The 24980-nt window shown below is 38.8% G+C and overlaps 1 protein-coding gene across 3 annotated transcripts in view; it reads right to left on the reverse strand.

Moving 5' to 3' along the window:
* RABGAP1L (RAB GTPase activating protein 1-like) overlaps window positions 1-24980 on the reverse strand; it is a 240134-nt gene that overhangs the window by 66857 nt on the left and 148297 nt on the right. For 2 of the 3 annotated variants that reach the window (XM_009892860.1, XM_009892861.1), the window contains exon 17: window positions 19243-19284. In XM_009892860.1, coding sequence (XP_009891162.1) covers window positions 19243-19284 — 42 coding nt within the window. Of the gene's footprint in view, window positions 1-6147; window positions 6316-19242; window positions 19285-24980 lie in introns of those variants that run through there. The other variant, XM_009892862.1, reaches the window with a different exon arrangement.

Here is a 24980-nt window from a genome sequence, read left to right on the forward strand (position 1 = left end):
TCGTTTAGTGGGGGAGCAAAGAAGGGTTTTTGAAGGGATTTTAAGTAAGTTATGCACCAAACTTGGAACAGCAACAGAATTAAGGGGGTATTTTTTATGGTTATCCAGTATCTCTGATAGCAGAGAGCATGCACTGACATCAGAGGCGTACCACCCAGACACTGCTCTGTGCCCAATCTTTCACTTTGGGAACAGGCATAGCAACATGCACTTTGATTTCCTCAATCAAGAGCCTACAAGGACAAAATCTAGGCTCTACATGTTTACCTATCACCCTATGGATTTTTGGAGATTAGTATACTGTATACCCTAATGGGCACACTGTCGTAGTTTTTGCTACATTTATCACAAGGAAAGAGTGAGAAAACTCCCAATACAACTGGAGTAGCTTCAGTGGATCTGTTTCCCCATGACTGCAGCATTTTTAAGGCAGACAAATTTCCGTCATCAAAATCCTCAGAGTTCTCTCAAGATCTATTTGATCCTCCCTTCATTCACAGCCAAGGAAGCTGCTGGGTCATCACTGCAGGGACACAAGAAAAGCTGCCTTCAAGATGCTGATGAGAAATGTTCAGCTTTACAAACTATCAGATCTGATTCCATCCACAAAAATTTGGCAGGAGGACCATTTGGCTGAGACTCAATCAGACAAGACCGATGTAGTGTTGACAGAAAGCTGGTGCAGCTGGGTATCTAACAAATCAGACCCACTCCTGAATGCGGCTATGGCCAATGCATCCAATTCCTCTTTCTCACCGCCTGTTTCTCCTGGACAAGTTTTACTGAGGTTATACATGCTTTTGCCACGCTTGAGACTAGATCGCCATTTCAAATCCATGATGGACCGTATCTGAGATTACCTGCAAGTTGTAGAGCGTGGTGGGAGCAGCCTGTCACACAGGCAGCACGCAGTATCACTGCCAAAACCCACGCTGGCAACCAAGCTGCTCCTGGGCAAAGCTCAGCAGGGTAATGTTGATCAAAAAGCAGTAAATGGTTTGATAACCAGCTTACTTGAAAGCAATTTCTCCTCTTCCCTCTCAGTGACGCTGACAGCTGTGATCACTGTACAATTCAAATAGATTTCCCTATTACATTGCGAATTTGCCTTCTTTGGAGACAAGCTCTCCTGCATTTCCAGTCCGCTCCTCTTTCTCACACTGTGGCAGCCTCTCCTATCCTCCGAAACCCAACGCCAAACACAACGCTGACCCCAGGTGTACAGGGGCATCAGCCAACCTGTAAAACCCATTTTGCTGCTGTTGTTGGTTTTTTTGCACAGAAGGTGCTCAGCTACAGCAGTGCTGAAAGCGGGGGCAATCTCCAAGAGGGGCTGACTGGTACGTGCTTCCAACAGAGTAGGAGGCTGTTTTCAATTAAGACTTCTGGACGGTTGCTCCCAGCAGAAAACAAACATCAAACACACTTTTTGCCAAAGTTTTAGCATTTTATTAGGAGCTGAGCTATCTTAATTTGAAGCATGTATTCTTCCTAGAGGTCCTGACTAGACATTTTAATTTTGTATTTAATTTTTTTTTTCTTAAATTAATGTAATGCATTGAGAGTTTTGCAAATTTTTCATAGAAATCTGAGGAGAAAAAACCTTAAAAAAAGGTAATAATGAAATTTCAAAAAGGTTAAAAAGGTAAAATGAAATTAAAAAAAGGTAACAATGAAATTACCCTGACAAACTTCAGAAAAGCAGATGCACCTACCCTTTACATCCATAGCACTTCCTTTAAAAATAAAAGACAGAGGCAAATATGTCAGAAAAACAGCAATTCCATGTAAAACGTTTAAAGTCAGATTTAATTCTCCTAGGCTTCTGCTTGAATCACATTATTATGACTATTTTAACAGCCCCCAAACAAATCTCTCTTATAAAATTCTAACTATTGACGATTTTGAAGGTCTCAACCCTGAAAAATTTTTAGTCAATGAAAATCCCATACGAATAATGGTGACTCAGGGAAGTAAGAACTTATGTGACAGAGTTTGCTGAACTAAGTTATGAAAAATTACAAACCATCACGTTGTGTAGTTTGATAAAATGATTGGTAGACCCTATACTGCTCAGCTTTTTCTACTTTGCTGAGTATTTTAATTTCATTAAAATAATTTCTTGATCAAAAAAATCAGTTTCACTATTAAAAATCACAAAAAATCAAAGCATCATTTTGAGAGCAATGACAACTGGGTTGTGCACTTTGTGTATGTTCTGCACACTAACCTCTTGAGGTACTGATTAAAAACAGGAAGCAACACAAAACCACTGTGTGTGTATATATATATGCAGTACAAAAAAAAAAAAGTTAGCATCCTAAGATTCACATTTCATGACATTTTGTGATTTTAATCAATAAATCATGAAGACATTTCAGGAACTTTTTGGCAGCTGTTTGACAGGCAGAGATTTGTAAATTCATTGGTTCACGTCACTCAGCTTGTAGAACTCATGAACAGCTTATTTCACTACACCATCTGTAACTTTCATGAACTAATAATTAAATTTTGGCAAGTGCATTGCATTTTTGTGCACCTGGGGACTTCAGGGCATTTTTTATTAGACGTAAATTTAACATAATCATTTTTGGTTAAAATACATTTTTAAAACCAGGCAAAAGAGGAAACTCACTGAGAACTATGACCATAACATTAAGTTTAAAAGTCTCAGCTTGCCTTTTAGGGTTTGGCTAAATATGCCCTCAAATGTCCTTCTCACATCGCTTAAGTATTTCAATATATTCATAAAATTATCTTCTATGGATTAATTGAAACCAAGGGAAAGCACTTTCCCAGAAGTATTAGGTAAGCTTTCAAATGTAAAGGTAAAGTTCTGGAAAATTGCAGATGTTTCAAATCAGGAATGGAATTAGAGAGATTTAGATGATGTTAATTTTGATTTTGTTTTTCTTTAAATAAATAATGTTACTATTACTTTCCCCAAAATATTTAGGAAAACGTGAATAAGACAAACGACAAAGCCTTCACTTTTTTCTTTAATTTAATTTCTCTGTCTTCAATTATTAATTCTGCAGTCTCATTTATTACCGACTACATCAACTAAAACTCCTATTCCCACCTGGGAACTAATACAAGAAATTTTGGATCAACTGCACTACAGTTCCTTAATTTAATTCTTCCTCCTTCAAACAAACAGGTAAAAATTACTAATTTCCATAGAATTCTGTGTACACAGTATATATATTTAGAATTTCTCTAGAATGTCAGTGAGCATAAACTGCCTGTTTTACACCTTCACACACATCAGGAACAAGACCAAGTTAAAGGCTGAAAAGAATCTGACCATACTCTACTCCACTGTTTAATTTGCTACTGGTAAATTCAAAATGTTTACAAGTACCCCCACGCTAATTTTTCAGAATGTAATATTTAATCTGTAACACACACACATGTGGTTTTAAGTTCTTTTAAGGAGATATGAAATGTAAAATCAAGATATGTGAGGTATTTTTTCTAACCTGATAGCTCCTCTTCCACTGGTAGCAACAAGACTGCGGTATTGCATGTTGCACGACTGTGCACTGTGCTACCCTTAAACATGAGCCACAGACCTGACATCTGTTCAATGACTCCAAGAGGATGAAGTTGACCTTCTGCGATGCCAAGGAGAGTGAGGGTGGGTAAACTTGGGATCCAGGCCTGGGAAAGTTTGATGGGTAAGGCTACATGGCTACAGTTACACCGGCACGCACTTCTAGCACAGTACATCAAAAGACTCCTTTGACTGGCATCGCTTATGTCCATTTCTTTACTCTGAAAGTTATACTGTCAAAAACCTTTTTTCCTAAATAAAACCTGTGCTCTCTGTAAAACACTGTTTGGCACAAAAGTGTTAAGGAAAAAAAATGGCTTTAGTTTTGTGCGCAATGAGTTGGCATCCATAAATATGGCAATAATCTTGTGTACACCCAATAGTATCCCTCTACCCAAAATTTCACCATTGCGTTTATACGTAGCTCCAGACTAACAAAGGTAATGTTCGTTCTGCCACGTAAAATACTGACGAGTGTGGGTAAGTGGCAAACACAAAATCTGCTAGCTTCATCCACCCATAGTCATCCCAAAGGTGATTAACCCACACAGAATTAGTGCTGTTTCACTTGCTCATCATCACAGTTAGCCCATGCAGTGAGTAGGTGATCTGAATTCTTCCAAGACTGGCATAAAGGTTATAGAATCTATTTCTCACATAATGTTACAATCACATCTATTCTGCCTGTCCTAGGCTTTTATTCCCAAAACCACAGCAGAGGGAGAAACTTATGCATGTAAACAATTCTTGTTCACCTGTATACATTCTTAATTTTATGAAACACTGAGGTTTTGAAGTATCTTTAGTTCTGCTTAAAGTACAAATTCTTGGTCCTTGGAGACTTCTCATTTTTAAAGAATCAGAAACCTAGTCTCTCCTCCTCTGTGGAAGGGGTATATGTCAAAAGGGATGTATGTCAGAAGAGGTATATTTAGCTAATAAAACCCGACAGGAAATCACATTGACTCCACAAGCCAAGACTCTCTAATAAGACAAGCATTATTTATATTGTTCTGCCTTTCCCCCCCCTGTTTTTTCTTTTTAATAAAGAATATTATGTCATTCAGCAAAGCTAAGCTGCCTGGGTGGTGAAGTATGCTGAATTTCTTGGTATTCTCCATCTGGAGGGCCAGATACAAAACCTGATGGAGTCAAGTGAAAAAGAGCTTAGTGGTTTTGTCTCTGCTTTCCTTAGAGCTCATCACAAAATAATTCAGAATGATTTGGCAGTCCTTGCCCAAGAGACCATCAGCACTAAAGCAGCACGATGGGCTGGATGGGTGCTGAGATACTCTCGGAGGTAAACTGGAATAATGCTTACACATACAACAGATTCAACCATGCGCTATCAGTCCCTGTGACAAGGAGTACACCCAATTCTACAAGTGACTGTAGGTATCCAAATTCATCTGCACGTTACTAGCACAATCAGAGAGTTTGTGGGGTTTTTTTTTACTTTTATCTAACATCTCACAGCACAGGGACACACTGGTTCAACTACCCACTTTTTTTTTTTTTTTAACTGAACAACTTCTAGAACGCGGAGCACATTCATCTATGTGAGTGTACTGCAGAACATGGACATAGGTTTCAGTAGCACAACAAAAATGCTAGACAGGTCACTGTATGTAACTATAATATTGGAGTGCAGAGGGTACGGAAATAAAGGAAAGGCACCATCCCACTACAAAATGGGATGGGATCAGTAAAGAACTGTCTTCACATGCATCACGTAAAAATGACATTCTGGTGTACAAGGCCATCGGCCAAGTGTGCCTCTGAGGTGCAGCCAGGTTTAGTTACAGTACCCCAGAGCAGACTCAGCTAGGACTGGGTACTGACTTCTGGATTCACCACTGTTTTGTGGTTTTGAGTCTGCTTTGTACAGCACTATAAAATTACAGAAGCGTACTTCTCTGTACCATAACATGCCACGCCAATTTCAGGAATCACATACAGACATCATTTGCTATGACAGATAAAAACACCTTTAACAATTTATTTCCCAGATAATTCGACACACGTATGTTGAACTTTTTTACATAGTGTCAGCTGCCTTTTCAAACACAGAAACAGCAGAAAACCAAAATACATCAACATAGCTTGAATTTTTATGAATGCATAAAACTAACATTTGATGTCACAAGTATAAAATTTGAAATGCTGAACATTAATGTACTTCCCATAAGTATCTGGAAGTAGACCGGGCATGCTGCTTATCTGGAATCATTACAGGACTGAGAACAAAAGCATTCATGGCTTTAGGAAAGCTGTCTTTTTTTTTTTTTTTTTACACCGCAGCCCCGGTTGTGAACCCTTTAAGCCAGTTAAGGAGTGGCACCAGTCCCCATTCGCAGGACTAGCATCCATAGCATCCAGCCCTTCTGAGCTAATATGAAAAAGAAAGACTTAGTGCTTGCGAGATGGATTATGAGAAGCCCAGAGGGTAAAAAAAAATAAAATAAAAAAAAAAAAAAAGAGAGACCTCTCACGTCTCCATTCAGTGTCAAGAATCCTGGGGGGGTGAGACAGGATTGGGAGGGAAGATGGCAAATTTGCAATTAATTAATTTCAAGAAAATGTGATCTCACCGCAAGCAGCCGAGGCACAAATAGGCGATGCCCCATTCCCAGAAGTTCCAGCACTCGACATGCATACTCATTCACCAGCTTGCTTCTCTCGTCATGCATGTCCTGGGACTTTTTGACAGGTGGTGTGAGCTTGGCAGCTGGGGTTTTGCAAGGTACCCCTTCTTCCATGAGCAGTAAATAGTAAGTATCCAGAGTGAGAACCGTAATTTCAAAAAGTGCAAGATTAGGAGACCCAGCCTCAGATCTCTGAAACGGGCTCAGATGGCCGCCTACAGCAACGCCCGTCGGTCTCTCAGAAAGAGAAAAGCATCTTTGCTAAGAATCGAGGAAAAATATGATCCACCGTGCTGGCTCAGCCAGAGTCCAAAGTAGATTTGAAAAACAAACCAAAGAAAACATGGATCTAAAAATGTACCTAAAAAGCAGGAAAATGGCAGAAAATGAATGCAGGAAAGCTCGGACAGGAGAAAAGCAATGGAGAGCTTTCAGGCTCAGTGTCTGTGGATGTGTGTGCCAGCAGACAGCAGCAGCAGCAATAAGAGCAATAAAGCCAGGGCAGTTCTGAAGCTGCAAAGAGAAAAGGATGAGCTCATTGCAATCTCTGATTCGTGACAAGCGTGGCGATCGCTGTGAATCAGTAATGAAGGGGTAGGCAAGGAGGGGGCTGGGAGGAGGAGGAGGGGGTGAATGAGCATGCAGAGAGCATCTCAGGGGAGAATGCCGTAATAAGAAGCCAATAGTGAGCGGCTGGACAGCTGAGCTCCCCTCCCCGTCTACCTTAAATCAATTCAGCTGTGAGGGTTTTTGCTGTCGAATCCCAGGCTTACAGCATCTGAACTGCATCCTCTAACATTCGATGGTTAGGAAGAAACCGGCCTGCCAGCTGGTGTAATGACTTGTACTCCCGTCTGCTTCTGAATAATGCAAATACAGACTCCGCGCAACCCGGAGAGGGGCAGGTAGGGCAGGAGACCCTCATCCCTCCCGGATGATGAATGGGAGAGGGGCAAGGACATCGTGATGGACTGCTGGTGAGGAGTGAGCAGCAGGCAGCTGCCGAGAAGCTGAGAAGCCATAGCCCATCTTTGCACAGCTTGTGCAGGATTGAATTAAATAATTAAAATAATGATAATTTCCAGCACTGCGTTCTCAGGAGGCATTTCTAAATCTGGAGACGATGGGCAGTGAGGGAATGATGTCAGCGCAGGCATCTGAATTGATTCTAGAAATTAACTGCACATTTGTAAGGAAAATGCTATGATGTCACACCTTCAATTGCCTCGCATCACTCCTATGCAGGGGACAGGCCAGGTGCCTCTGCCATCTGGTTAAAGGCAGCCTAGCAGGTATTACTTCATTTCATAGGTCTGGATTTTAGAAAGCATGTTTTTATGCCGCTTCATTTTTGAGTTGTCTAATTATAAAATGGGCTATGTAACACAACAATACACATTTCCCATCACAGCAGACAGTAATATTCCATACATATCTAACATATAGAAAGGTGGCAGTTTAAAATATTGTGAAGAGCTCTACGGTTCTAGAACACATTAATTGCAAACACTTCTGCAAATGCATGTTTGAGCTCTAAACATCATTCGTCTATCACACCAAGGAAAAACATCAGAACTATTTAGTTAAAATACTAATGCCACGTAAAAGTCCGTAGCATGGGGTCACTGAATTGAAATAATAAACACATTCATGAGTAGTTAAAATATGAAAATAATTTTAATTTAACATGAACAAGCCTAAATAAGTACTACAAAAAGCAGAGAAAATTAGAAAAATAAACTAATTGCATTCTGTCTGATATACCACCCACAGTGGGTGCACTCCTTTCAAATACAAGTAAATTTTCTGGAAGAGAAGGTTTTTTTTTAAAGGACATTATTAACAAAACAGCCCCATCCACACAGATCACCTTGGCTCATGGTGACACATGATGCAGGTGGGAAAATGGTTAAAGCAGAACCAGCAGAAGTCATAGGTCAAAGATGACAGATGACGACAATGAAGTCTCAACGATTTATCCTCTGGTGATATGGGATGTGAATCAACTAAAGTACCTGCAAATTTTGTGCAGTATTGAATAAGCTGTTTAATGCAGGTGGTCTTCTGAAAGCTGATTTAAGTATCTGAGGTTGTGAAATGATATTTTGCAGGTGAAAACCTTCCGTATGGACTAGTCCACAGAGTAAGCTTCTGAAGAGGTGGAGGCTGCAGCATTTCTGTCCAGGCTGAGATTAGGGGTATTCACTGAGATCCCTTTCAAGAGGAGCTAAGCACAACTCTTAGAAAAGGGAAACCATAACCAACATACACTTCATTCCAGTTTAAAATTATAGTGAAGAATGTGATGGGAGGTCTCCTACACTTTCCAAACTCCCCCCTCAGTATGCAGTTCCAGAGATTCTGGTTTATTATCCAGTTTGTTATAATGTGTATAGGTAAACACCACAATGCCGATCAGTTATCCATCCCAGGCTAAACTATCAGCTTACCAAACTGTATGTTTGTAGGGTGAAAGGGTTTAAAAGAAAGGAAGCAGCTCTTCCTATTTTTTCTGACTTTTTAAAGTGTTTCCATCTAATTTAAACACACTCTGGTAAGCATGATATTCTACAAACATTAGGTTCTATCTTCCACATGCGAATGAAAACATTGCTCAAAACATTAAAAAGGAAGAAATAAGGGCACCGTACTGCGTGTACTGGGAAGCACGTTACAGAAGTGACAAGAAGCATAGAGGTGAGCGGGCAGACTCACTGGTGACTTGTGGGCAAAACAGGCAAGAGGACAGATAATTCAGAGCACTGTCCACATAAAAAGTCTTAAATTATTTCTTGCTCTATCGGACTTCAATAAGCTAATAGCTAACTCTCATCCTTATAGAAATTCAGGTTTGGTTCATTTTGGGTAAGGTCTGGGCTTATGAAAAATGGAATGAAGTTATTATTAAATGAAGTCTTTAATTCTAGAAAGTTATAATAGGATCTCATAGTGAGAGGCTAAAACCAGATGAATTCGGGTTAGAAATGAGGTGCAAATTTTTAGGAATGAGGAAAATTAACTACAGGATTAGCTTCCCAAGAGATGTGCTCTACTACCATCATTATGATTTTTACATCAGGCCTGGATTTCTTGTTTAAAAAGAGGTCTCTAAAATCCAAAAAATTCCAAGGCTTGACAAAAAAGCCCTTAATTATCAGTTCTGTGTTTTTCAGGAATTCCTTTCACACAGCATAACAGTGAACCGTCATTTAGATTTGCAGTCTGAGACTTTTTACACTCCCCACCATTCTTAAATACATCTACATCCTCACTGAACACTAAATCTTATTTTTATGCATGTCTGACCAGGAATTGTGATTTTTCCTTCCTGTAAACTTCACTACTCTTATCTGTGCCATTAGATTACTGTCCTGCATTCTTCAGAAGGCCCTGACTGAAGTCCACTTAAAAACTAAAAATGGCCCAAAAGGCAATAACTTGCACACTAACTAGAATGTCTCAGGGTAAGCACATATTACTCGTGCTTTGATTTCCATGTCGTAGAGTATCTGATCTTTAGCCAGTTAAATTCTGTTTCTGGCCTTCCAATCCGTGAAATGACTGTTTGCTCACATGGTACTGATGCAGGTAAGGTCTGCTCAGATCTGATGTCCAGTGAACTCAGAAGTGGCTAACGGCAAAATATTCTCTTAGCAAATAAAATCATATAGAGTATGACTTGAAATTATCCACATTTTCTGAATTCCGTAGCAAGATACCAAAGATCCTGATGGGGATTCCTTTATAAATCTCTGTACTTTAAAAAAATACCAAATTAGAAGAACATATGGAACACTATAGAACATAAATGAGTGCACAAAGCCTGAAGATAAATGAGTTACTTTTAGGTGTTCATACTGGTTTAGTTCCCAGATAACAGTGTTCTCACTTGCATGTTTAACAAGGCATGATAACTTGCTGTAAAAACTGGCAACCTGCCCACCTTGCATAATTTTAAAATTACGACCCTGTGTGAGCACTACAGATTTCTTTCTCCCCCTCTGCATCTTCTGACTGCCCACATTCTCCATGTGCGAGCAGCCCAGCCTTCTCTGTCCTCTCTCTGCCCATCTCTTCTGCAAAAGCACCACTAGTCTTGTCTCCTATCCTGTGCTTTGTGTTGACAAGAATATAAAATTTTTACGATAATGGGGCACAGAACTGAAAGGTCAGTACTGAGATAAACTAAACATTTTCATAATTGCTATATCAACTGCTAATTGATCAATGATGATGTATGATAGCATCTCTCTTTTCTATATCAACTGTAAAAAACCAAGAGAGTTGGATTGCCTTTAACACTTTAGTGGCAAAAATTACTGACTTTGAAAGGCTAAATGGACTCTAAAACTGGAAGAACAAAAGAGAAAGTTCTCTTTCAAGTTTTTTCCTATACAAGGATAACACTAATTCTGCACCAGAACAGCTCTGAAAATCCATACAGATTACATCATGCCCACAATAAGAGCTTCACCTCTTACCTTATCAGAAATTACTTTGTCCTTTCTGTTCTTCAGTTCTAATCACAACTGTGTAATCTGGATTTAGTGAAGTTTACATCTTTATCATTATTAGAGAGAACATGATAAAACAATTTATTTTCACAGTAGATTCCATCAGAGATCTGTGCTGGGGTCGTGCTGGTTGGCCTGTTCTTAAATGGCTTGGAAAACAGGCTGAATCGTGAGGTGACAGTGTTTGCAAATGCTCCTGAATTATTCAGGGTTTTAAAGACAGGGGCTTACAGTAAAGAATTGCAGAAGGACCGTAAGAGACTGAATGACTGGGCAATAGTACGGTAAATGAAAGTCAATGTAGATAAATGTAAGTTGATGTATATAGGGAACAATATTCACTTTACATATAAATGATAGACTCTCAGTTGACAATTGCTACTCAGGAATGAATCTTGGAGTCACTGTGGACAGTTCTATGAAAATATCAGCTGAGTGCACTGCAGAGGTCAACAAAATAAATCAAATGGTAGGAATCAATAGGAAAGGAATAGAGATCTAAACAGAGAATGCCATTATTCTACAGTGTAACTCCATGATGTGTTTTCATCTTTGCTATTATGCATTACTCTGGTCCTCCCATCTCAAATAGGAGATAATAGAGACAGAAAAGCATGTAGAGAGGGAATAAGGCTCATCAGAGGCTTTCAAAGGAGGAGACAAAAAATAGACTAAGATTATTAAACCTGGAAAATCGATGAGGGATATGGTAGACCTGCAAAATCATGAGTGGCATGGAGAAAGTGAAGAGGCACCAACTGTTCAAAATGCCTTCCAATACAGGAAAAAGGAACCACACATGAAACTCATAGGTGACAAGTTCAAAGAAAACAAAACGGTAATTAAGCTGAGAAAATCTCTGTGGCTACTAGTTTACACGTGTTCTAAAAGTCAACAGACAAACCCATGGAATAACAATACATACGGAGTTAATAAACATGAGACTACTTCTTTCTCAGAGAGTCCCTGAGACACAAATTGTTGGAGAAGAAAGGAGTATTATTGCCCTGTTCTTACCCTCTTTCCTGTGTATCCACTGTTGGCAACAAGATACTGGGGCAGATAAACTTACAAGTCTGATCTGGAATGACTGTTTTCATGTTTTTATTTACTTCATTTACATACTCAAGAAAAAAATTTCCCACAGAATCACAAGATTTGCTAGGTACATGAGTCATACCCAGGACATTGAAAAAAAAAACAAAAAACCCCATATATATATTTCAGAACTATATGTAGTCCTGAAAACATCATCTCCAGTTTCCAACATCTAGAAATTATGAACAGACAGTATAATGGGGAAGTGCCATTAATACATAAAACAGGGTTCAGTGCTGCTAAAGAAATGCAGTCCAACAAATGTCATGCTTTCTCTGCTTCCAGTCTTAAAAAGAGAATGCCTCCTCTCTCTCAAAATTAAAAATTTATGGCGAACATTCACCTAATAGAAATTGAACTGATTTTAGGTGTGAGGGGGAGATCAAATGGGCTAAAAAAGTAACTAGTCAGGACAGGATGGATTTTTAGCATGCAAAAAAAGGTGGGCATTTAAAAATAGAAAACTGATTGTATTGGGGCTAGAAAATCAATAGTCTGGAAGTTGATTGATTCTGGACATTTTCAGGTACAGATTTCTCTTGCTAAAGATATAATCTCCAACAAGTCCCCAAGTATTGGTTTTTGTGGCAGGGTGAGTGGGTTTGGGGGGCGGGAGTTCTTCAGCCCAGCAAAACCTACAGTTTAAGGACCTCCTCAATTTAGGAACTAGAAATATAAAAGCAGTGATCTGAGAGCCTCTTAAAAAGCAAACTTCTCGTCCTCTGCCTAATGGAGAAGACTTTGAAAAGAGAACAGTCGGTTCTGATGTCTAGCACCAAAAAGTTAGGATCCACTTCTGCACCAGAAGCTTCAGTTGATCCTGGGATCAACTACACAAAGAAGCTATAAAAAAACCCAAGTATTAACATCTATTTTGTCTTAGATTCTAATGTGGACACTTCTTTTTTATCTTGAAAAGAGCCTTTTGAGGGTTTAATGCACTTACAGACTGGACTAAAACAGATCACCTAGAGTCACCACCAGTTTAGGTTAGAAAGGAACCCTGTATGTCACTTCATCCAGCCTCTGACTTGAAGCAATGCTAATTTAAAAAATCAGTTCAGGCTCCTCAAGTCACTGCAAATGCAAAGTAAAAGTGATGGTATACAGAAAGAGAATGAAATAGCTGTTTTATCTCTTGCAGACAAGGCCCAAACTCCATTGCCTGCACACTCAGTGCACTTTTGATATGATACCCCTCAAAAAGTTACAATAATTGTCACAATTTCATCCCCAACTTTTTTTCCCCCACATTTTTTAGTTATCTGCATTGGCAACATGCAAGTTTTCCCTAAAATAAGCACCTGTCCAGTCTTTCCGGACATCCTCGCATGTTTAGGTAGTAAGATTATACAAAATATCAGTGTCTTACTTCAGTAAGATACAGAAGAATTCGGCTGTTCAACTTAACTATTCTTCTTACACTGCTTGTTTTCATCTGACTAATGAAAATTATTTCATGACTTGTTGTTTTGACTTGAACCTTTTGGCTTTTTCCTTGTTCATTTTCTTAAAAAGACTACACTACTTTTTAAACACTAATTCCTCAGGCTACATAGTGGTGAGTGATAATTTCAGAAACAGGTGATAAAGAGAGGCATAATCTCAAGGGATATCACAGTGACCACTTCGGTTTACACTGCAAGCCACACAGCTCCCTGGAGAAATAGGTATAACTTACCCATGAAGAGCATGATGTAAGACACACAAAGATGGATAACTGCTCTGGCTATCTTTGGGTATGTCTGCTTCTCATAAGCATAAATTTTTGAGCTATGCCTTTAACACAGAACAAAATTTCAGATCTGATTTTATGTGCAAGTTGTAATTCAGGAGATAAATGATGGACAACATCCGAGACAGATTAGGTCAGATGTCTCTCTAGAGAAGATAATGTCTTGAAAGCGAAAAAAGAAAACCTATGTTCATTAAGAAGTGAAATGTAAATGTATACAGAAGTACAGCATAATTTTATTAAAAATTTGTGCTCTTGCACAAATCCACATCTAAGGTGGTGAAATAGTATTTGGGGAACCCTCTGGTTAGTCACGAATACTATTTCATACAAACGTAAGAGAACAATACAATGCTCACGGTTATCAGTTAAAGCAGATTTTTTGGAAATAGGGAAATACAACATTAACACAGAAAACATAGTGTGACCCCTCTTAAAGATCCAGTCATTCACCTCTAAAAAGATTAATACAGAATTGCAGTGATGCAGAAGATAACTACTGCAGTTCAAGAACACCAAGAATATTGGTTTATTCAGTAAACAAAATGAATTATATCTATAAATACTTCAAGGTGAAAAAGACCAGTGTGACTGTCACTGGAACGCGTCTACTTAAGACAAAGAACAATGCTGATATAGAAGTGGAGGAGTGTAAAGTGATCAGTGATAAATTTAAACCGGAATAAGAGAAATGGCCTTCCACCAGCAATATTACTGCTGTTACTCATTTATGAAATGGATGCCACGTCACATAATGGCATAATATAGCAGAGAAGCATTTCTTTGGCCCAGGAGGTCCTTTTCAGTCCAGATACAGAATGATATAAAGGCAACAAATAACCCTCCTTATTCAAGGTAATTTTGACACTTTTTTTTTTTTTTTTTTTTTAAAAAAAAATATCTAGGGAGCCTCTGTATCAACTACTTGAATTAATAGCATCATCTGCTGTTCCTGCCATTGTACCTGGTATTATTCTCCCTAATCTGTTGGGCACAGACCGTCACAAGCAGCATTGAGACTGAAAGGTGGCAACAGAAATCACCAAGAAATACAACTGTCTTGTTTGCATAATACAGAGTTATCACTTGGTAACTGCAGCAACAAAGAATGTAAGAACTCATAACCACCATCAGAAATGCTGCTCACAGTCGCTTGATTTCAAGGAACAATATATGTAAGTACTATTTTTAAGATAATATATGCACTGAAGTGAATGTCTGTAAGGTAATAATGCACTGGCTGGGAAATACAAGCAGTAACAAATATATTACTGTTTCTCACTATTTTCTACCCATTTCAATCTGAGTATGATACACCTTCCTGATCAAAACTATGGCTTTCCTCTGGCATTAAGCGACATTTTTAATGGTCACCCAGATCAAAGCTCAACAACCAAAGTGTTGACCTCAATGAATGAGGTTGCCGTTATGAATCACACTCTATGAGCAGACAAACCCTCAAACAGAAAGTTTGGATGTGGACCTACTTTAAAACTCTGTGGTTCATCCTTGCATATCCAGTTAATGTGTACTCTTCCCTGCCTTTTCATTAGTTAGCAACTTAATCCAGAGCCTGTATTCTCCACAATCATGCATTTTAATACTTGCCTGATTTTGCCAATTCCAAAATAAAGCATGCCTTTAGTTGTTTTTGTTAAGGTAGCAAGATCAGAAACAGAAGATTAAGAAAATAATTACTGAAGTATCCAAATATGAAACAAAGCTTATTGCTCGGGTTTTTTTTTTTCTTTTCTTCGCATATGTGAAGATTTTCATGCTTACTTTGTAATTCCAACAAAGAAACTAACTAGTTGATGACAAAAGGGATCTGACAGTATGCTGGCACTGGAATGGTGCATTTTCCTCTGTCATTCTCAATTAATGGCCTTAATTGGGATTTTTCAAATTAAAATACCAATGTTGTTTGTTGAGTTGTTCTAAACCACAGTTTTCTACGCTGCCTTTTTCAACACTGGGTTTCTTTTCACACCCCAGTGCTTCACTATATTTTCTGATGCTCAGAAAACGAGAGGAGAGGGATTTGATTTTCTATCATCTCTGCTTACTAAATGTTAATTCAGGTGCAGTGTACATGACGTAAACTAAATGATTAATGTCAAACTGTAAAATACTGCCACCAGCTGGAGAGCCTGACAGATGAGCATACTGTGAGGTATATGAAAAGCAGTGGCATGCATTAGAAAGCATAACATTTGGATGCTACAGAAAAAAAAGACTGTGCTCTTCCTTCAATAAGAAATCAGATTAATGCCCTATTACAAATTACAGCCTCCATAGCTAAAGAGCTTTAATTCTGTAGCTGTTCATCGCTACAATCGTACTCAGAATGTGGGAGAAGGAAAGGGAAAGGATTCCCCTCATGTCTTAAATACATGTTTATTTTCCAAAGATTACTGCATCAGGATATCTTGGGTAATTGGTCACAGAAGTAGTACTGTCATTTCAAAACTAACAAGCGTTCACTTTGAATACTAGCAGCTGGTTGTAACAGTGAGAAACTGCATTGACTAAAAGGGAGTTCAAGATAAAAGCTATTCTGTTGCTAGTTAATGAGGGATTGAGGCACACACTTCACAAAGAAAAAGGCATTTACACAGTAAAGACTCAAATACTCCACTGATGAAGGATTCCCTCATCCAAATTAAAAATAATCCAAAAGATTGTGGGTAAGAGAATAATTGCTCTGTTTTAACAAAGGACAAATTCTTAGGAATTGTTTTCATTTGCTTCAGAATCAGAGACAAACAAGACCTTAGAAACACACAGTTTTTAAGGTGGTTGTTCTGCAGCATATACATTCCATTTCTGTAACTTAAAAAGACCAGTACACTAAAACCACTTTGTTTCTAATGATTAGAAGAGATTATGAACAGGTTTGAATAGGGAAAAAAAATACTTCAGGTCTCAGAGTACAAAATTATTTTCTTTTCTAACAGAACAGCAATACCTGCTGAAAGCAAATCATATGCTAATTCAATTGTATATAATCACCAGCTTCATCTTGGAACCACTATGGAACTGCGCTCTTATGTGAGTATTTCTGACTTAGAATCTTATCATACTTACCTGTATTTTCTTGGTACTTGTTTTTGGCTGCAATATAGAAATATTTTCTCCGGATAACACCTCCCTTACCATTTAGAGCCTATTACTGTCAGAAAAGGCAGATACAGCATATTGCATATATACATATTTATAAGAACTGCTATAAGCAGAATTAAAACCAACTCTTAAACCTATTAAACTTAGAAAATAGTTATAAGAAGACTGAGAAAGTACTTTCTTGAGAACAGCCAAAGAGGAATGTTCAATTGGATAAGCAGCATGTTGTGGAATATATGAAAAATGAAAAGACTGAGCATGTTCTGCCAAAAGAAATGGGGTTTATCATTCAACACACAGACAATAAAAACCCCACCTTATTTGCAGTATGACACCCATGGATGAAGGATTTTAGTCCTTTCCAACCCCTATCACATTTTCTAAACAGTTGTTCTGCTGCTAACCTCAGTTCAACCATTCTCATTAGCAGGAGCGGGAAAGCTGAGGAAAACAGACCGCTGGGTGTATACCCATGGTCTCAAAGCCATCCTTCATAACCAAATTGAACTAAGTTCTCCTCTCCTGAAAACCTTTCCAGCCATTTTCAGCTCCGTGCAAGTATTCCTCCTTTTCTTTCTTCTTCAATGTTAAGATCCATAAGATGGTATCTCTACCTCTTTCCAGAACCTGCTCCTGCTGCCATGGCAGCAAACCTGTTGGGTGTTGCTTGGATGCTAGCATTCATAGAATCATAGAATCATAGAATTGTCTAGGTTGGAAGAGACCCTTGGGATCATCGAGTCCAACCATCTACCCTACTCTACAAAGTTCTCCCCTACACCATATCCCCCAACACCGCATCTAAATGGCTCTTAAACACATCCAGGGATGGTGACTCAACCACCTCCCTGGGCAGCCTATTCCAATGACCAACTGTGAAAAATTCTTTCCTAATGTTCAGTCTAAATCTACCCTGTTGGAGCCTGAAGCCATTCCTCCTCTTCCTGTCATTAATTGCCTGTGAGAAGAGACCAGCACCAACCTCTCTACAGTGTCCTTTCAAATAGTTGTAGAGAGTGATGAGATCTCCCCTCAGCCACCTCCTCATCAAACTGAACAGTCCCAGCTCCTTCAACCACTCTTTATATGATTTGTTTACTAGGCACTTCACCAGCTTCGTTGCCCTCCTCTGCACTCACTCCAGCACCTTGATATCTCTCTTGTATTGAGGACACAATACCCGAGGTGTGGCCTCACCAGTGCTGAGTACAGGGGCACAATCACCTCCCTACTTCTGCTGGCCACGCTACTTCTAATACAAGCCAGGATGCCGTTTACTTTACTATAACCTACAAGATTTCCCTTTATCCATACTGGCCTTAAAAAAACAGAAAATTAACAAGCCCACATAGTTGCAAATAAAATACGAAACGGGAAGAAAAGAGCACACACTTCCCTCCCCCCTTTTTACAAATTTAGATTTGTGTAGGAGCACTTCCCTGGAAACGTACATTAAACAAATTTCCTGTTTATAGGTGACTTCATTTAATACATTTCCACTCATGTAGAAAGTCACAACACCATTTGACACATTAACTGTGTTAGTGTAAACCACAAGTTATTTTGGACATTTCCTTACCACAATGCGCATAGTATCTCACACCTACACTGCAATACTTCACTGAAGTTACCCTACCTCAAGTGAAAATATATGTTTTGAAATTTCCAATTGCTCTGTTCACAGCAAAAGCATATATATGTTCTGGTGTGGAGCACTTTTGCAGTAGGACTTCGTGCCACCAAAGCTGAATCTCTGATCATTACTGTTCACTGACTAACTCAACTAGTAGCTGTTTGCCCTTTCTAGGTAAATGATAAGGAAAATGCACTGAAGGGCTCGCAACAGTCAAATGAAACTAGTCTGTGTCCACGTTATGGGGTGGTTGTGTTAGGACTGACAGGCTATTCTATCCTGAGCTTTAGCCTAAATTATTTGATGGGAATATAATTTGAATTCAAAGGTGGCACTTCAAATTCCATACCACATGCCTGTATGTGGACTGGATTTGAAGTAGAGGCAACTTGTGAAGGTCAACGTAAGTTAAGTTTGAGCTATCTGACTGGCATCAAAAGGGCCAGTGCTTTACCTACATGTTTACTTGCTTGTTTGTTTGTTTAGGTAAATTCTGTGTCCGAGTCAAAGATAGAAGTCCCCCTTATTATAAAAGACTTCCATTCTTCTCTTGACGTTAGAAATACATTTGATATCAAATAAGATTCAATCACGTTTCTTGAATATTTATATGAAAGAACCCAGCCACAAAATAAACACGCTGTGAAATGAATCAGAATTGTTATCCTAATAGTAATTATACGAGACATTTAAATCCTGAGACTGTACTCCTTGTTCCAGGAACTTTATGACATGATTAAGTTTAATAAAAACAGATCTACCATAAATACAATTTTGAAGACATCTCTACCCAAATGGATGATATTTCTCCTCTGTTCCCTCCTCCAGAAGTCCCAGTATTATTGTTCCCTTAGTCATGATTCCTTAAGCTAAGAAAATATTCCATAGAGTTTAATAAAATTAAAAAAAAACCAACCACCTTCTAATCAATGACTTACCTTTAAGAGAGCCAAGGCTACGTGGAAGATTATGTTCATACCCTGAAAATAAGAAGAAAAAGACTTCAATCAGTCCCAGCATACAAACCTCTCTTCCCTATTACTTATCACTACATAGCATCCTAACTAGATGCTGCAAATCTCTAGGGAAGGCTTCCCTTTTCCCTGCTACACTTCAAAGCTGATCATTAAAGCCCCAAGGCACAGTTTCCAAACTCCCAGCTGGGGTGGATGACAGCTCTTTGGAGCTTTTGGAATATCACTGTTCAATTCGTCAGGTGCTATGGATGTGCCAGGATAGCCCTCCAACGTTTCAGGACCTGTCAATGCTGGTTTTCATAAACCGTGCAGAATATTATAACAAGCAGGGGATCGAGAACATCTGATAAATATTCCAGTTGATAGGATTTTTGCCAAGTAACTGAGCTTAGCTGTGAATAATCATGTACAATCTTTCATGCTCAAACTGTAAAAAAAACCCAAAATAAAACAAAAAAGACCCCACAAGTACACATTACACCTTTTTTGCTGCTATTAGCCAAAAGTTAAAACTATTTCAAAGGTAAGCAAACTGCTGTCTGTATCAAATAGTTGTTTTCTGGTTTGCAAAAGCTGGAAATACAAGTGTACAGAAATCTATTCAGTGAAAAATACGACAATGTCCAATTATTTAAAAATTAAAGAAAGTAAAACCCACTCCACTGACTGACTACAGAGGGTTGAAAAAGGCTACATTTCCACTTACGTTGTATGCAAAAATAAGAAATGCCACTCCTCCCACTTTTGTTCAACATCTTTTTGTTTTGACAATCAAGACCTTGAGATTTTCACAGGAGGAAGGGGAACACATACCCTGAATGAGGCTCCTTTGGAGCAGCCTAACTGAAACCAGTCTTGGAGTCCTGCTTGGAAACCTAGCCAGGGGCAGCTCAGGCCAGAGGACACAAGACCGCAGTCTTGCTGGCAGTGCACACGCTGCCTCTGCTGATGGAAGAGACTCTCCTGTCTGTAGCCTACATATCTTGATTATTTAAGATTATAAATAGCTTTGTGTTCATCCAAATACGAAAAATACCATATGCACTTCTCGTTTGCTGTATTATGTACTTTGTGTTCAGACTGTTTTCCTAGATTATATTTTACAAATCATCTTGCCTGCTTGTTAATGGCATGATAAATCTTTCCTTATAATGTCTTTCAGAGCCGATATCTAAAAATGTCTCAACAGATTTGCACACAAATAATACTTTGACTACAATACATACTGTTGTGGGAAAACAACAGGACTTTTTATAAGGGAACCTTCTCCAAGAAATACCTGCTTCTGCAACTCAGTATTTTTCCAAGCTTCTTTCCGAAAGCCTGAGACCATATTTCTATGAAAATTAGCTTTTATAAAAATCTGCAGAGACTTATCAGAGGCATTCTTGGAAAGAAATTGAATTTTTTTATATGGCTAGTATGGTGCCTTGAAGGGATTTTACCATTAATGAGTCTTGGAAATGCTATGACATTAGACATAATGAATATTGCAACACTATGTGAATTACTTTGCAACTCGATGCATTATTATTATCTAAACAAACTGCCTTTTTCCACTAGAGGTCACAATTGCAGCAGGACTGAACCTTGCTTCATCCTTATTCCATGTGGGATAACAAATATTTTAATTACAACAAAAGTTATTTTGCTTTTTATTCTTTAATTTAATAGAAAAAATGTCTGGCTGTGAATTTCAGTTATGACACTGGTAATACTAGAGCACCAGCAGCAGTAAATTAAGTTCATAGTACTCTCAGTTTTATTCCAAGCATCAATCTGAAGTCAACAATTAATTCCACACAACTTTTATTTCCTAACAGAGAGTATTTGGTATGAACATACAAGCTATAAATGAGAGTCATGGCTACAAGCCATCACAAACATTGTGTTTTCTTTTTAACTAACTAGTTGATCTGATTTTCTTATTTTATGACCAGGACTATTATGTCTAATTGTGAGATTACTAAGCAATTAGTGTCCTGGGTATTTTCTGGCACCACTAAAAAAACCCCAAAAGAAAACCAAACCAGTTTTCATTTATTTTCTAAATATCTTTTTTCTGACCTGCCCGAAACTCACATCGTTCCTGAATTCAAACTAATCAATCTCTCTCCTGGTACTCCTCTTACATGATGACTCTTCACATGGTTAGCAAATGCAGCAGAAACAGGTTTCCTCCTGCCTTGATGATCCCCAGCTCTTTTTCTAGTCCTGCCAGGTAAGGAGCAGCTCACAGACTCCCTAATGTTACATGAGGTAACCTGCTCAACACACAAGCACCCTAAAAGCAGAACACCAAAAGGACTTAAAACCTTCATTTACAGCTGTCCTGAGCAGCACTCCACTACTCCTGGCAAAAGAAAACAATCTGCACCTTCCTCTTCCCTCAAAGGGGGAGAGAGGTAACTCCAAAATCAAGGCAATATTTTAGACCTGAGGGATCAATTGGTGCAGTTTCATGCTGACCGGCTTGGGCTTTCTGGACCTGAAGGACTAATATACCCCTTGACAGCTGAGTGAATTGGAGGTAGCATCTGGCATCTACAGTAAGGCTTCTACTCATGTTTGGATTTACAGCCAGATGCTTTAGATTTCAAATGCAGTGCCTTACCCACCCATTTTAACAACACATTTTATAACCACTGATCTACATACTTGAGTTATTTTTTCCTAATGCATGCAAGACTATTTTGACATAGCCAAGTTTAATGATTATGATTATGAAAAAGGAGGCTCAGCTCATTTTTCCACAATCTCTTATTTAAAACCCTACTTCATTTACCACACACTGATTTATAAGATTCAGCTTAAACTTCTCCATCTATTTTAGAAGAAGGACCAAAAATACCAATGTGCACCAGACATATAAATCATTGCTAGCACTATCCCTCCAGCAATTTTATAATGGAAACATGAAAGTACATACAAATCATCCACAGGGGAAAAGAGAAGAGAGCCCATATTAAATAAGCTTTGGATAATTACTTTTTAAAATCAAAGGTCATATGTTTAACTAGGCATTTGGAAAAAAATGCTTTAATATCATGCAGATCTCATCTTAATATAAAAAAAAAATTGCAAACATGAAAGTTGTCCGTAATTACCTAAACACTCATTTGTTTAATATACAATAGCCAAAACTAAAAAGACATGCTATTGCTAAACACGAACTGTTATAAGAGCACAGGAACGGTTAGGGGTTTATCATCATGTCATATCACTCCTCGATTATGTGGCCATGCTCTTTTTTTTCAACCTGAGAGGCTTTGCTGCTAGTGGGTAAATGAAGGAGGAGTGTGCAGCCTGCACAGCTCACAGACATTAAGCCCACAGGCAAAGATCCCAGAAATGAGGCATGTGGATATCCTCTTCCAAGGAGCTTTTAACTACCCTCTTCCAGAAGGCCAGCAGTTTCTATGACAGCCTGTCTTAGAGGCTTATCTGCCTAGTTAAGCATCTGCACAGTATCTTCTTTTTTCCAACAGGTGTTATTTCAGAACCCTCTTAAGCTCGTGTAGAGGCCTGGAGCCTTTTAACAGATCTCATTAAGCTCAGGAGTTTTGGAGAAGGAACAAGACCATCTCAAAGCAGACAACTCTTGACTACTCTGCAGTCAAGATGGTAAGGCAAGGGTCAGGAAAGGGAAAATTTTGGAGTTCGTGCTATTGTACAGCCTCCTTATGGCTCCTGCTGACCGCCACGCTGACCGTTCTCTGCTTTGCAAAGACTTCCATAGGACAGCACTTACTCAAGAAGAAAGAGCATAGTTTTGCAGAAGAATCCTTCGTACCTACTGGGATGATAGTGCTGGGATGAACGCTCACCATCCAGTAGGTCACCATCTAACTCATTAAGATCGCGCTCCATAGAAGCATCTGTTTATTTGAATTAGAAGTCAAAAGACCGTAGTTTCCAACAGAGGTTGTAGCTAACATTCTCAAGGGCAAAACAGTGAAACTATATCTCATGAGACTGTGCATATCATGAGATACATGTACACTAAAATTAAGGCTGGCTTAAAATAAGTGGAAATCTTATTACGTTAACTCCCTTCCAGTGAAAGATTTTCACAGTTCCTTAAAAGTGTCTGAAGTTCCTTAAACCCTCCGAAGCCAAGATTCCTTCTGCAGATAGAAGCACTCTTTGAGGAGTCCTCTGCACTTTGAAACAACATGGTTTACGAAAAAGGCCTGAAAAGAAGATTGGGAACACAGAACAACAAACAGAATGGTAAAAACACGATTTTGTAGGATTATGTTTGCATTCAATGAGATATCTCTCACAGAAAGGATGCTCATGGCTTCCTCTAGAAGTCAGCAGACATATCTATCCATTTGACCCAGCAAATCTACCCAGAGACCAGAAAAAAGGGAGTTAAGGGGGCAGCAAACCAACACTTACTACTGGCAAAGATCAACAGCCAAGCGTGGAGCTGACAGGAGAGTTAGGCCAAACACTTTAATCACGTAGTATCTGAACAACATTTGCATAGGGGACAACTTTAGAATTTATCTCCTGTTACAAAGCTTCTCTTCAATGACAGAAGCCTTGGGAGAAGATAGGTTACATTAAATACTCGCATCTCTCCCTCTCCACCCCAGATCATCTGACAGACCTTTGTCTGTTTATACGGCAAGACCCTCCATATAATTTTCAGAAACAAAAGGAAGTGAATCTCTCAAAAAATATACAGAAAAAATATTTAATATTGGCATCCTTATCCATGGTTTTGTTCCTAGATATGCATGACATGTTGGAGGAACCAGTGAAGATACCGATACAATGTTCTCTAAAGTTCAGCACCAGTGAAAGAAGATACGTGTGTGTCCTGGTTTGAGCAGCACAGGATTAATTTCTCTTTCAGTCATTTTACTTTTCCTTAAGTTCTCTTCTAGTGCTAGGGAAAACTGCACTTTTAGAAGATCCTAGTGTCTGAATTTGTGAAAATATTTACTTTATAGCCAGTTGTGGTGTGTGGGTTTCAAGGTCTCACTGGTTTTGAGCTAGCCAGGTGCAGGGGTGAGGAGGAGCGAGACCTGGGCACTTGACCCAACCTGGCCAACAGGATTATTTCATACCATGACTGTCACATTCAATACAAATTAGAAAGTTTGCTGAGGAGTTCTGTCTCCTATGATGTCTGCAATCCTGAGAACTTCCTGCCTCGGTGCTGGACCCCTGAGGTCTTCCCTTCCTCCCGAAGCCACAGCGCTCACAGTGTCTGACATATGCTGCTCACTGCTGGGAGTGCACGGCTTCCTACTGATAGAATGGCCAGAGTACAATTCCTGTATATTTTATATTGGTATTGGGATCAATACTTGTTCTTTAGTATTATTAATGTTAATTATTTAGTCTTATTCTATTAAATCTGTTCAACCCTCGAGTTTCTTTGTTCTTTCCCCAATTCCCCTTCTTGGTTGGAGAGGGGTCACTGGGTGATAGAATAATTGGCAAAACGACAAGAAATTGTTGTGGGTTCTTCAAACCATAACAATGTGAAAGTCAACTGAGCACCTCCTTAAGGTCAGGGAAGTCTCAAGGCTCACATGACATGACACAGGGAGAACCAGTTAACCTGTTCCAGCTATCTAATAACTGAATTTTCCTCTCTTTTTAGAGAGATTAGCTATTCAACTGAAGTTAATTTGACATTGTTTCATAATTTGAAAGCATTTCATAATTATGTGTTCAGT

Source organism: Charadrius vociferus, unplaced genomic scaffold (assembly GCF_000708025.1).
Source record: "Charadrius vociferus isolate BGI_N301 unplaced genomic scaffold, ASM70802v2 scaffold39, whole genome shotgun sequence".
Classification (NCBI taxonomy): Eukaryota; Metazoa; Chordata; class Aves; order Charadriiformes; family Charadriidae; genus Charadrius; species Charadrius vociferus.